This window comes from Melanerpes formicivorus, unplaced genomic scaffold (assembly GCF_026170545.1).
Source record: "Melanerpes formicivorus ecotype bairdi unplaced genomic scaffold, bMelFor1.0.p_v2 SCAF_161, whole genome shotgun sequence".
NCBI classification, from domain to species: Eukaryota; Metazoa; Chordata; class Aves; order Piciformes; family Picidae; genus Melanerpes; species Melanerpes formicivorus.
Window position 1 is genome coordinate 316,337 of NW_027142513.1, and position 15,466 is coordinate 331,802.

At 36.5% G+C, this 15,466-nt stretch overlaps 1 protein-coding gene across 2 annotated transcripts in view; it reads right to left on the reverse strand.

The window, feature by feature from the left end:
- Window positions 1-4,116: 4,116 nt before the first annotated feature.
- PRDM6 (PR/SET domain 6) overlaps window positions 4,117-15,466 on the reverse strand; it is an 81,444-nt gene continuing 70,094 nt past the window's right edge. Inside the window, exons 7-9 of one of the 2 annotated variants that reach the window (XR_010991216.1) lie at window positions 14,982-15,158; window positions 6,331-7,918; window positions 4,117-5,703 (exon numbers count right to left, since the gene is read on the reverse strand). Coding sequence is in view for 1 of the 2 variants with exons in the window: in XM_068168954.1 (XP_068025055.1) it covers window positions 7,804-7,918; window positions 14,982-15,158 (292 nt within the window). In the remaining variant the exon portion in view is untranslated. Of the gene's footprint in view, window positions 7,919-14,981; window positions 15,159-15,466 lie in introns of both variants that reach the window. The other variant, XM_068168954.1, reaches the window with a different exon arrangement.

Below are 15,466 nucleotides of genomic sequence, written 5' to 3' on the forward strand. Positions count from 1 at the left end.
TGCAGCCACAGCAAAAAATAAAACAATTAATTTAAAAATCAGCACTGTTACTAAGAACATTGACAGAAGTACCAACCATTAGACACTACAGGGAGGCATGACTTGTAGTATACAGTCATAATTTTTTGCTCTAGTAATTCAATCTGGACAAGAAACATCTTCAAATAAGCCCTTTACTTTTCTAGAGAGTACATTCTGGAAGGGAAAACCGAAAAACAATCTTATTGAAAATGTGCACTTGGATGACAATCTTTATCAGGGATCTCTGCTCTTAGCACAGAACAAAAGATGACTAGTCAGATGGAAGGCAGGTACAATATGCTTCTTAATTTCATTCAGAGCTTAAATTTATCAGATCTGGTTATCTCTCATTATGTGCAGCCTTTTTCAATCATCAGCTCATTAAGTAAAAATGAGGTAAACAACACAAAGATAATGAATCAGATACTGTTTTCAGTTGTATCTGCCTCTACTTATGGAGCATACATCTTCATCATATAAGCAATTTCAGAAACTGAGATGGGAGTTACATGGTGTTCTTATCACTGACTGATCAGACAATACTGCAGCATTTCATTATGCAGAACTATGGTGCAGTCTTACAGCAATGTATTATCCTCATTCTTGAAGATCTTATGTGTAAACAGAAGAAATCATCTTCTAATGTTTCAAAGAAAAAAGACAAAGTGAAGACCAAGACAAATATACAGGCATTACAAGTATGACTTGGTGTATGCATTCAATTGTGTTTGGGTTTTTTTTTTACTTTTTTTATGCGTTTAACTTATTTTCTCTATTAAAATTTTAATTTACTGTATCTCTAATTACCTTTTATGCTATGGGGAACAACAGAGAACCACTGCCCTGATAAATGACTAATGAAAAAAGAATAAAAGTAAATAGCTTCCAAAAGAATATTTGATCACTAGTAGTGTGTGTGCTGTAGTCCAAAATGTTCTTGGCTCCCTAAAAAAAAATAATTCCAGGTTGAAGGATCTGCATGACTATTATAGTTTGACTCACTCTATTGAGGCTGAGATTATAGAAAAAAAAAATTATTTTGGTGACTTACTGTGCCAATATAAACAAATATGAGTTCTTTCCGACTTCTTTCCTTAGTCATTTGCAAGCTTCTTTGGAGAAACTCTGCAGATGAGGAGAGTGATTGAATGCAGTAATGGCAGAGGGGAAGAGAAAAATAAAAGTATAATAAATGGAAATTGTGAGAGCCAAGGTGGGAGGAGAAAAGGCTAAAGTCTGGAAAGGTTTAAATCCATAGGGAAATACTGGTAAAATTCTTCTGTAGTGGTTGGTGGAGACGAAGACATTTGGGAGAAAGCCAGGGTGATCCAACTATGGGTACAAAGAATAGCCTAGCAATCACTGCAGTGGCTTTCCAAGCTGTAGGTGTCTCTGGAGTTACTCTATCTGCAATAAAAATAAATAGAAAGAAGAAAAAAAAAAAAAAAGATTTGACAATGTTGTGTTCCACCATGAGACCTAGTGAGTTGAATGTAAAGATTTTGATCCCTTTTCTGGCAGACTATGTTTTGCTATCCTCTTCATATCTTTGGACTAATTTCAATTATGCTTGTATACCAAGGTCTTTTACAACATTACTTTATTGATGGCTTTAGTTACAAAACCATCTGTGGCTGTGTCCAGTCATCTCTGTCTTCTTACTTGGTTTTATGTCCATGCAAATGATTTAGATTTAGAACGAAGAAGTTACCTATGGCCATCTCTTCACTGGTCAGGGATCCACCTTGCAATGTCATCCAAGATACATGGAGAAGTAAGACAAAGCCCCCATCCAATGCCCTGACTTTTACAAATCTTATTCCTGGCAACATAGTAATTATTGTAAATTAATTTGTGTACATTTCTATTTCACCACACAACTGAGTATGTTAAGCACTCTGCATTATCAGTCTAGTCTAAAAGGCTGCCAAATTCCCTGAAACTGTGGAAGATGACATTGAACAAGTTTGCTGTCAAAATGTTTTGCTGATTGTCCTTTAGCAAGTAAGAAAAGAAGTGACTCTGAGAGAATCAACATTCAATATATGTAGGTTAGAGTACAACTCCAACATCTGTGTGTCATCAGTTCAAGTATAGCTTGGGTTTCTGGTGTTAAGAAGTCATTGGACTTGTTTTAACTGGCAGATGCTCAGCAGTGCAAAGGAAGCTATGTGGTGTATGCATTGCCTTGGATAATGTCTATATAATTGTTAGGGAGCAAGTGTCCATTTAATTTGGATCCAAACAACTAAGCAATTAAATTGACATTGTCTTTCTCTACTTTAATACTTCATTGATTCTTCCCCAGATCTTAGTGAACACATACAGGGAACAAAGAAGTCAGCAGACTCCTAGCTCTTAGCCCAGCTGAAAAAAAGTTCAGTAAATGAATTAAAAGAAAAATATTACCAGACCTGGGCATCACCCCTTCTAAATTATGCACCCAAAGTGTTGCAAGAAGGTGGACCCCAAGACTCTTTTATATTGGAGATTGGGCCATCAGCCAAAAGACTTCTCCACTCGCCACCCCCTTTAGACATTTGTGTCTCATTAACTCATGATAGATTATGTGGGTTTGGCGGTATAACCTCATAGAGCATGACTCAATACAATTTCTTGTTATAAAGAATTTTCCTTGGATGTATAGAAGCTTGCCTTCAATGATTGACTATCCCTGCTACTTGCAAACCAGCAGGCAGTCTGCTGGCCAATTTACCTGAGTATTTTCTCAAGTACAGTAGTTTTGCACAATTACTCTACCGTGGTGGTTCTGGTGCTTATGTAAAAGGTCACACAACATGAAAAATGACATAAATTGGCACATTTTTCTCATACTCATGAGGTTGGTTGGTTTTTTTTCCGAGTGGAACAAGGGGTGACTTAGTGAACTAATCACTGTTCTTTGACATACACAATGGCAGTGAAATAATGCTAAAAAGGCACTGAAGGTCCATTACAGTGGAGAATGGTGGTACTTTTAACTTTGGTATTAGAACAATTTTTTTTTAAATTAGCTCAGATGTCACATCAATTGGAGGTTTGAAATTCTGTCTCAGTCCACTAGATGGTGATCCTTGTGTAAATCAGGATTCAGGCAACTAAACAAGACTCAGGTCATCAGCTACAGAAAAAAACAAACAAACAAAAAACCACTAACAAAACAAACAAAAAAAAGCCCAAACACACACTGTAGTAAGCAGAGCAGAAAACCTTGGTTACAATATAATGTGATTTGCATCATAAGCATATACAAACAAATTGCAAAGTGGGACCGAGAAATTTCTTAAGCATATGCCTGAAATATCCCCTCAGCATTGCATTAATAGGAGTACTGAGACCCAGTCACCAAGAAAACTGAATTTGCTCTCACTCTCTTCTCTCTGCAAATCAGATTGCACCATCATCCAACAGGCAAACCCTGTTTGGAAGCTTGTAATGAAGACTACAGCAAGACACTGTGACTATTTGAGGCTGTGTTCAACGTACATGAATTTAAGCATATGTAGTTTGCTACACAGCAAGCACAAAATTCCATACATAACCTTAAAATAAAACCAAGGCTTAGGGTATGGTAATAGAAATGTTTTATTAATCAAATATATTTACATATCTTCATTTCTTTTTAAATGTGTGACTGTTATTTTCATTTACACAAGGTGTAATCTTTACAGTTGTTATCACAAGAATACAGCTACATGCATGACTAATTGGTCCTTTGCAGTAAAAAAAAAAAATAAAAATGCAGTTTTATGAAGTTTTAAAAATGCAAGCAAGTTGTTTACCTGTTTAATTACAGTGTCATTATTATTTTTATTATAATGGAGGACACTTTCAATGTACTTTAACATCTATTGGGTGAATTTATGCACTTTTTTTGGGGGGGATTGGTTTGGTGATGTCAAAACTTCGAATATCTAGACAAAATATTTTTAAAAGGCTTCATGAAGTCCCAGAATATTTTATTTTCTGGAAGCTGATCTACAGAAAGACTTGTAACTGTAACTAAAAAAAAAAAAAAAAAAAAAAAAAAAAAGAAATTAAAAAAAATTAAAATTATATCAGTTGATGATTCAAAAGCAATGATAACTTACTTTTAGACTTTCAGGTATTTATTCATCTGAAATCACATCATTTTGTCATCTATGAGACAGCATTACATAGTGTAATGGCACCACAAAAATAATAAATAGTAATTAAAAGGAGAGATGATGTTACCAAAAGAAAAGATACACACATATAACTTGTAAGTTTCTAGTATGTAATGTGCTGCATTTATTACATTATCCCCAACTCAGCTTTCTTTCATGGGAAGACCATCAAGTTGTAGTAGAGAAGATCAAATCTGGGATCTGTAACTACAGGTTCATAAAGGACCTAACATCTCTCTGAAAGAAATAACTCTATGAATGTATACAATTTAACTCCACACTGAAATAAAATAAAAAATAGGCACAATTAAAAAATATCACTTCAAACATGTTCAGGTCTGGGGAAAACAAAATAAAACAACACAACGACAAAAAAAAAAAAAAAAAACCAAAAACCAAACAAAACCCAAGCTTTTATTTATTTACCAGAGTACAAAATAGAGACATCAAGAGGATCAGAAATTCTGAAATGGCAGGCACATAATCACTACATTTAAAGATAATTGTACTACACTTACTGTTTTCTGTTTACTGTGTGCAAACACATTCATAATAGACCTAAATGTTCTGCTGACACATGAGCAGAAACTCACTTAGCATCTGGGAAGAGCAGAGAGAAACTTGATTCTGTTTAGTCCAAACCCAGGATAAATTTTAGTTTGTTCCTGTTAGTTTTACATTTGTGATATTTTGACAAAATACCAAATGATACACTCCAGAAAAGCCCACTGATGCATTACAGCTTTCACTTTCGTATGCTGCCAAATCTGTTGTGAAAGTGACATGTATAAAATAATGTAATAACTGAAATTGTGCTTGGGCATCTGGCATGACACAGTCATCTACACAGGCAACTTGGGTTAAAAAATAAAAATGTTAAAAATGTTTTTAAAAAGTCTTGCAGAAGACCTTCTCTGGAGCTTCTTTTTTAAAATCCAATAAAGTATTGAAATAATTGTTCTTTACCTCATGCCCATTCAGGATAATATCTAGACACACGTTTAACTAAAACGTATGAGTAAGCCTAAATATATTAATCAAGGAATTTGTAGTATATGTAAGCACATAGGATTCAAATATAAAACCCTTTCTGCAAGAGGCTCAGTGCCCTGCACTACCACTAACTACATCCCCAAACAGAAGTTTACTGTTAGTGCAGCAGTACAAGCCAGTGATCTAACAGATTTGTTTTTCAGATAATGACATAGCTCTTTTCCCACTTACTCTGGGTTTTTTTTGTGAGTATATGTTTGCTTGCAAAAATGATAGGATAGAATAGAATAGAATTAACCAGGGATCTAGAGCTTCTGTAAACTAAATGTTAACTAAAAGTTGCTGCCCCACCAAGATGATACTTTACATTAGGTCTCCTAAATAAGGGAAGTTGTGAACTACCAGGTATGAGGGTCTGGGTGGTTTGGGATGAGATTTCAGTTTTTTCTGTTTGATTAGCCTCACTAGATACAAAGCAGTGTTCAAGTAGTCACCTTTTAGTTATAATTCTTCTTACCCAGCTTCCCATGCATCTTTGAACCTAAAAAACAAACAAACAAACAAACACACACATTTATAGAACAGCTAAGAATCTTAGAGTTTGGAGGATAAAATCAGGCAAGTGATGACAAAATTGCTCATTCCCCATCTCTGCACTGAGAAACAGAGCTGAAAAACTCAAAAGGCTGAAGCCTCTTTATGAGATAATCGGATACTTGCTAGAAAAATGATTTAACTTTTTTTTTCCACCATGTTTTTCATTTTTAATGGCCAAACAAAAATACAGTAAGTCCTGAAGTAATTCCATGCAAAGCTTTGGAAAGTCCAGATTCTGCTGTGTAGTTTCTGTACTATAATAAATCAACATCCTGAATTCATTTTAGTATTATTTTAATTTTACTGTATGTTCATTTTCTGCTTGAGCTCTTTGCAGAATTCACAAGTGGTCTGAACCTATTACTAAGTTTGTAGCTGATTCTGTCTAGCCCTTTACAGAACTGGGTACTTAATTCTCTACATATTTAAAATCATCCCCATAAATGTTTTTAAAATATTTAATATAATCAACTGAGCCCTTATGAGCAACCCAGCACTTCAGTTTTGGTACAAAACTGAATTAATCTGTTTTAATCCCCATAATCTCCATACATTTATTTTGCAGTTTTACCTTAGGATATAGCATGACCTCAGAACTGTTCAGGTTTTGCTTCTTCTTCTTGTTGGTTTGGAATTTTTTGGTGATTTTTTTTTTCCTTTTTTTTTTTCCTTTTTCCTTTTTTTTCTTTTTACATTTTTATTAAATGACAGGTCTAGCATTGAGACAATCAATATACAATATATAAGCAAACACTGCTGGTCTCTAAAAGTGAAAATCATTCTTTGATTAGACAAAATCATGAAATTTGAAATACATCAACGATAAAAGCTTGAAAAAAGCCCATATGGAAATTGTTAAATTGAACCAATGTAATGACATCTGAGCTTTTTACATTGATGTTAGGAATATTTTGGCTTCCTTTCATTCACGACCATACCAGGCAAGTTTCCATGAAGTGACTTCAACGAAGCTTCCAAGTCATTTACAAAGTATCCGAGTTCAGATTTAGCTTTTGTTTTGAAGCTCAGTCCAAGCATATTGAAAGTTTCATCTAATACAGGAGCATTTTCAATTTGTTCCAAACCAAGAAAGTAGAAATATCAGTGAACTACAGCTTGGATTTCTGATCAGTTTTCCTAGAAATCATCAAGCCTTTAAATCAATCATCCGAACACAAACCATCATCTTGTTTTTTTGTTCCTCATAACACGATTTGCATGTAGACTGGAATCTTAAACATTTAAAATACTTTCTACCACTTCTGTCTTTCATAGCTGTTAGACTGAATTTGAGATCTCTATTAACATAACATTACTTTCCTGCTGGCTTCTTTATGAAATGCCTGCTTGCAGACATACAACATTCATTTTCTCTTTTCCCTTCTTTTTTGTTTTTCCTTTTTTTTTTTTTTCTTTTCCCCCATAATATCTATGTCAATGCAGTGTTTGAATGAAACTACTTTCATGAAAAAGTGCACACAGTGTGAGGCATGAGACTATGGAAATGAAATGCCCTTTGGTCTGAGGAGGCTGACACTGACCCAGATACAGCTCTTGATCACTCACAGCAATTTTTGTTACAGCTTGTCAAGTTCAGCTTAGACCAGCCTAGCCAAATGTACAGATTACATCTGGGTCCTTAAGTCATGCTACAAAAAAAGGTGCAACAATAAACAAGTCCATGTGCATTCTCAGTCATAACTATGAGCAGAAGAACCCTTGAGATTCCTCACTTTGGCATTAAATAACAATTATAAAGGCTTCTAGTATTAAAGCAATACATGGTGGGACTTGAAATGGTAACAGTCCCAAGTAACTTGTCAATTGAAATAAGACTCATCCCTAGTCATAAATAAATAATCTCTTTCCTGGTCTCACTTCCATGCCAGGATCAATATCTCTTAACATCTTACTTATTTTATTACTGCTTTTGGTTTTCTGGGACTGATTGAAAGTTGCTCAGAGGAAATCTTTGGTTTTGCTTAAGTGTCCGTGACATTTAATCATGACTTTCCTTGCAGTTTAATTCCAACCAGTCAATCAGTTAATCCACTTCAATTGATTCTGTGCTCTCTGTTATTGGCTTGCACTCATTGGGCATCCTCTGGTGTCGACTCAGCTGGGTGGCTTGTGTGAAGCTCCTCTCACACCTCTCGCACCTGGTGAAGGCAAGAGAGAAAATTGAGACCAGGGAGCTGCTCTGGGGGAGGGTGATGGGCTTTGTCTCATCCTGCTTAATCAGAACAGACACTCAAAAGTGGCTTCAGATTTTACTGGCTCAAGAGGTTTAATTGGTGGCTACTTCCAAGGCCTTGATGCCTATGATGGGACAAGGCCTGTCTGATTCAGAACAGAGGAATCTGTCAATAGACAGGGGGAAGGTGATTTCTCCAGAGAGGCCTGTCCTGCTGTAGCTCTGATCACTGTCAGTTCAAATAGATAAAGAACAAAAAGAGATTTTTAGGAGTGAGCCATCAAAGAAGCAGCTTGTTTGCAGTTTTCTGCTCTGTAACCCCTAGGAGAAATTGATGACAAATAGAATTTCACCTTCTGCTAATTTAAAATCCACAATTGCCTATTGGAAGAAGAGAAATCACAAAGCAATAATTGTTCAGTGCTAGAACAAGAGAGAAAACTCTTTGTTTATCTGATCTGACTATGAAGTGGGATTCATTTTAAATAGGCACCATAGAGTTAGTTGTTGCTTTACCATCTGAAAATACCCACAGTCCTTGACAAATGTGTGGGTTGATCATGAACTTAATACAGTCATCCCTGTTTGGTTTATTGTCTTTTATGTTTATTGTCTTTTATGCTGTCTCTCTTTCTACCCTGTACTCTATTTAGTGAACCATAATCTACAAAAAAAATAATGTGTGAATGAATGAAGAAAGCCACTGTATTTTGGAGGGGATAGGATGGGAGTTATCATTAGCTTGGAATGAATTCCCTGTCTCTTCTCTGAAAGAGTGTCTATCGTATTTAATCTCCCAAACACTGCCCTCTTAATTTGCATTCTGAACACTAGATAGGGATGTTTGATGACTCACAAATACGGATACGGCTCCTATGGTGCTTGCTCCAAAAGTCAGATTTGATTTAATGGTACTGTGTGATGTTTTATCTTCAAAGAAGATTATCATAAAAACATCACTATTGTAAATTTTTCACCTTCAAAGGAGACGTGGGGAAAACAAAAGGCTCAGCTAATTCATATTCATCTTTCTCTGTTCACTGATGTGAATGATAGAAAGTGCACTGTCACTGATCTAGCTGCTATAAAAAAAAAAAAAAAAGAAGAAGAAGAAGAAATAAAGATATTTTCACATATGCATAAATGTGGAATATTTTTCACATTAGTAGTTTTTTGTAAGCAAGTTCTGCTTCAGGAGCATTTAGCACAGACATTACAGAGTCATTCATTCAAGCTACTGTACCAGTCTAAAACGTCAACACTTCTAAGTTGTGTTTCTTTAATTGTCTTTCATGGAATATTTTTAGCAGCCTGTTCTGCTGTTAAAAACTGCACTGTGATCTTGACAAATGTAAAATGTCAGCTTTAATGTATCAGACCTATCAGCTCAATGAAAATAACTCAGAAGTATTGATCACTTAATGATTTTTGGGGTATTCATTAACGTCTATGTGCAGATCATCCACTCTCCAGAGCTCCTGAAGTGCTGATGACACATTAGTGTACTGCTGATTGTTTATTAGAAAACTGATTAGTTACTGGATTAGTGTGTCAAAATATACTACCTTTCATTGCCTGACAAACTTGCAAATTATTGTATTATTTTTATATACATAAATATATATCTATCACAGAGGCATTAGAATCAATTTTAAGGCTGCAGGGTTAACTTAGTCTGTATGAGATATTGCCATCTACTTGAACTTGATAGTTTTGTTATTTTGATGTCTTCAAAGACAAGTGCTTTCCTTGCTGAGTAGTAGGAGGCTTGGATCCTTGCCTAACCGAGCTTAGGTGGCACAATTGCAAAATAACCTACAAAATCAGGCGTGGCAACACTCGATTTCTAAGTGCCAGACCAAATAAATGAACCATGCTATGTCAGGATGCCTAGGGGCCATATGTGAACCAGAGAAAGAGTATGAGGTAGCTAAATGACAGTTACTCTTTAAAACTACTGGCCATGAAGCTGTGGCAAGCCTCCTTACACTTTCTGGAGCTTGCCTGGGATTCTAAAGCTGGGTGCCACATTCACTCAGCACCTTGCACTACTCCTGAAAGCACAGAGCAAGGCTCACTGTATTTCTTTAAAATGTTAAGTTCCCATCCTTTATCCACAAGCTTCTTCAGCCATGTTAGTGCTCTAACTTCCCAACTACAGGCTGTTCTGGGACACTTTCACGTAGACACAGAAAAGAAGAATGTTAAATAGAAACCAGGAATGAATAAATCTCTAGCTACAAGCATCTGCCCTTTGGAAAGAGGAGACATGAGTGCCAAATGCTGCTGCTGGTTGGGCTGCATTCTTTACTTTATTCAGCCCTTGGGCAAAAGTGAGAATAAAGCCTTTGGCCAGGCACCTAATACCCTTGGCTTTCTCATAGACCTAGGTAAACTTCAAATAGTACCTAAGATGTCTAGTATTTCCTAGGCACATGAAAAGAGTGTGGATGGTGGTTTCAGGACTATAGATTTAGGTATGTAAGTACCTGGCTTACAGGCAGGGACCTGTATTAGGCCCCTGACTCCTCTTTTCAGTGCAATCCAGAGAAGTTATTGCCGGACACAAGCCAAGAGGAAGGGTGAAGGTAATTGTCACAGCAGTGAGTGTAACTATCTCATGATAGGTAGGAATAAGAGGGAAAGGAATAATATTTTTTCTTTTGAATTTAGATGATTCTTTCCCTCTATAAGCCATTCTTTCCCAGCCTGTCATAGCAGAATAATCACTGCAATTACTTGTGCCTTTGAGACTTATGACCATGTGTGTGCATGTTTTTGCTTTGTGTTGGAAGGCAAAACAGAATGGAATAGTCCCATCTCAAGGCACCACTCACAAACTAAACATGGGAACGAGCCCAAGCCCAGGCTTTTAAATATAGATCAAAGTTTTGATTGAGCCTCAAGTGTAGATACAAGTATTGGCAATAATGAGAAACCACTTAATTTCCACTTCAGCCTTCTTACATCATTTAAGAGTAATTTAAACAGCCCCTGAAATAAATGAAGATATCAAGAAGAAATTCAACAGTCCTCACACAATTAGATGCCATCAGTGAAAAACATTTTTTTTTTTATTTGATTTTTTTTTTACAAAATGCCTGTGCCTTTTTATTGTAAGGAGCAATATTGTACTACAACATCCAACCTCATCAAACACCAGATTCTATGACAAGATTTCCCGGTGCTTTTTCTCAGGTGGAGGTTGTAAACAAAGTGGTTGTTAAATTCACAAACAACATGAACATCAATGGGTTTTTGTTATTTCTAAGGTGCTGGGTTTTCTGCTTTTGGTTAGATAGCCCTCATTGTCACTGATCTTCTTGTTTGCTTCACAGTACTTTCAAAACACTGACACTGAGGATTACAAACAGGATTGGTTTAATTCCTAAGTCTATGTCATCCTCTGTGAAAGGCTTTGGCTGCAGAAAATGTTGAGAGTCTATCTTAGGAAATAATGTCTTCATTTGCTATCTTCTAAGCAAACATTTTGAGATTTCACTCAGGAACTACTCTTACATCATGTTTTACACTCATTAGAAAGTGTTAATATACTAAACAAAACAAATAAAATCCAGGACAAAGCTGAGATGTTACTGCAGGCACACCATCTACATTCAACCTGGAATGAACATTTACTTGTATTTTAGTAACAACACTGAAAAACACCTGGGTTATCCCTATCCAAAGTAATCTTTCCTCTGATTCTCTTGATTGACTTCTGAACTTTAGAAGTTTGCATAACCCTGATTCTGCAAAGTCCCTTAACTACTCTCAAATTTTACTGAAAAGGAAGAGACTGGGAGAGAAGAATTTAAGAAAATGGGGATGGCCAATGATTTTCCCTTTTCTCCTACCTTTTAATTTACTTAAGAGGTTTGTTCCCAGACTAGCAGCCATAGTGGAGACTTGAGCAAGATAAGAATACACAAAAACTTTACAGTGGTGAGGCCAGCTTGATAGCTTGTGATGACATGAAAAGAAATCCCTTCTAACTGGACCTGCAGTCCAGGCAATACAGTTAAAGCTTTGACTACAGATAACCTCACTTAGCATTGTTATCTGTAATGAAAAGCAAATAGAAAAGTCTTCAGCCATACATCCATAGTTACCTAAGACTTACAAAGAAAGTGTCTTCCCACAGAAAAAGCTTTTTAACTAATCACAGACTTCATAAATAACAGTGAAAAATGCTGTCATCTCACGTTCACCATTGTTGAAAACACCTGAAAAAAATAGGTGTACAAACATAGACTTAGTGTTTCCTATTGCCTACTTAATCTATGCATGCTGTAATGTGTTCAAATACTGCCTACAAAACTGCCTTACTGCATTAGAAATAGTGAGATTGCATTGACAGTAGAGGTAAGCTAACTATTCAGCTAACTACATATTTTCACATATGAAATCCAGCACAGTAATACCTTTACTATTATGCCTTTAATTTAACAAATAATTTAGCTAGAATTTAAGTACTGCTAATAGTAAAAATATTGTTTGACAGAAGAATGCATATTATCACACATATAGAATTTTTTGATATACAGAAACCCTATTTCAATGGTCTTTTCTGGGTCTGCACTCTTCTTTTTCCTTTTTTTCCTTTCTTTTTTCTCTTTTCTTTTTTTTTCCTTTTTTTTTTCTTTTTCTTGTTCTCTTTTTTTTACCTCTTTTTTTTTTTTTTTTTTTTTTTTTTTTTTTTGGTAAGTGAATACTCAGAATCCCATTGTAAAAAAATATTTTAAATCTAAATTGCATAATCAAGAGCGAGAAGTCTTGGTTTTTTTTCCCGCTTTATCATTCTTGTTTACTAGAATTTGTTAAGGTTTTTCCCTAAGTTTACTTAATACCAGGTCTTTGACCCCTCCTTTTCAAATGAGGATCTAAATGGTGATGAGACATCAAGATGAGCTGCAGCTATCTCTTGTTCCTCCAGCAGAGACAGCGTATCGACTTCTGGATAAGTTTCCTGCCCCTCCTCTCTCTTAAATGCAAGCAGTCCTGCATGGGAGGCAAATCTGTCACTTTTGAATAGCTTGCAGGATCAGAGCGTATGTGTCCTCTTATCTGACTAGTAGGGATGGGAAGATCAGCAGTTCCAGTTTTAGCTTCATGTGAAATTACTGGTCAACTTACTGCAAATATGTCAACAAGTCTTCCAGAGAGAAACCGGTACTACTGCTCCTTGAGTTTAGGGAAGAGACTCATAAAAACCTTACAAGAATGAAATTAGGCCATCACAAATAAACAGCACAAAGCAGCCACATTTTTTGTTGCTCTTCCCTACAGCTTTAAGACTATTTGAACAGTTCAGCATAAGTAGGGCAAAATGAACAAACAAATCCCAAACCATTTGTTGACTACAGTACACACATTAAGCCCTTCACAAATGAAGTTGTGCTGTAGTCAAGACCACTTTGGAAAAGGGGAAAAAAATTACTAAACCAAAGGGGAAAAATAATGACTCTAAATGGGGTAAAATAGCAGATCTATTGGAAACATGACAAAAACAGGATGTTAAGGAAAAAAATTAAGTGGAGTCAACAAGGTTACACATAAGTAACACCTTAACATTAAAAGAAATCTATTTTCCATTTTGACCCGGAAACCTCTTCCATTAATTACTAAAATCTATTTACACAGCAACTAGATAAAATCAATCTGATTGCTCACACTATTTTTGGCTCACTTTCCATGAGCTCTGAGCATTCAACATACTGGCTTTAGAGGAGCAGAAGTTTAGATGTTCTGAGTTTCTGAGTTTTGCCACCAACAGCACTATCCTAGCCATGATTCCTGGTATGCAAGCTCTTCTGTACTAGGTATGCAGTATTTGGTTCCTGGCTCTGTCCGCTTGCCCCCAGCAGAGACATGTATGAAGGCCAGGGTTCCTTTCAACCATATATGGAGGCAAAGCATCTCTACTGGTATCTCTACTGAGCTTGTTATGAGGGGTTCTGACAGGCCTCATGGCTGAGCTCTCTTACATTAACCAGATTGAGAGCACAGTACAGTAAAAGTAGAAAAGAAAAACAAATGGAGAAGTGCAGATGGAGGATGAGCATTTCTTGGAGGGAAACACACACCTTCTTCTACATTAATTCCCATTCTTCGTAGGAACATTGGGTTGCTTCCAAAAGAAGTGGTATCAATATATAATACATTGATATCAGTACCTTATTTTGTTTTCCAGACTGGTATTACGCCAAGTCTGATATCGGTAAAATCTGTGCCTGTTGGCTCAGCAAAGGCACAGACACAAATATGGAAAACATGTATTCTGTTTTGGAGAACACCTTCTGTCAGGTATGCAGAGTCTTGTGCAATAGAAGGCAAAATCCATCTGGATCAGTTATGCTATGGCTGGAGGTGAGCACAGAAGGAAAAATTCTGAGACTCAGGTGTGTGTTTGGCTGTAATTTCAGTAAACATAAACTGCAGAAATAAGCAGTCTTTTTAACTAAAAACAATCCTGACTAGGCAATTTTATTTTTTTCCCTTGTCATTTGGACAGCTGAACACTGTCAATTCATTATTGTGCTCATACCAAACATAAACCACAAGCCAAGGTTACTTTTCTATTCAGTAATTCTGAGACAAAAAAAAAAAAAAAAAAGGTGCATTTCTCCCCTCTATTTAACCAGTTCCAAATTAGCTTTTATGTGAAGCTCTATCTATCTCAGTATATGAGCAACAAAGAATCATTTTAATGCTTTTACAGCACAGTCTGTCTCAGTCTTCAGTGTATTTTCAGCTATGGTTCTCCAGTAGCAGCTTGTCATTTAATTAAAACAATCAAGTTCTCTTTAGAGGACAGAAAATCATTGAAGGCTTGCAAGGCACCCAAAATCAAGCCTGGTTTAATTCTGATTTCAGCCACACCACAACAGTTTTATGTGGTGGTCTGACCTTGGCTTTCAAGGGAACCTCTACATGTGCTGGTGTGGAGCAGTGATACCAGTGAACAGAAGTAACGCATTTCACTCTCTAATCTCAGCAGGCAAGGGATGCTGGCTTCAAGTACTTACTTGAAGGGCTTTTCCCCAGTATGTGTCCGGATGTGATTGTTGAGTGTTGTGGCACCAGCAAAGGCACGACCGCAGTAGCCACACTTGAAAGGCCTGTCACTGGAGTGTGTAACTACGTGATTCCTCAGCTCTGAAGGTTGGGAGAAAGACTGTGAGCAGTGACCACACTGGTAGGGCCTGCAATAGGAAAGAGAAAAAACATGCCATCAATGCTTTCTATTGATGTGAGCAAGAAACCATACAGGCAGTAGCATCTGGTCTCCCCTTAATTTCCAGGAAGAACTGCAGGTGTACTTCTCTGGTGCTTTCTTGGGAGATACATATGCAAAGCTTCATTACCTCCTTACCTAATGCAAAATGATTGTGCAGGAATTGACTGAGAGTCCATGGACATAATGCCCCTCAAAACATAATTCAGCAAAGTAGTGAGCCTGCACTACACATCACATGCCTGCCTTATATCTCCCAAACTCAATAGGGTGCTC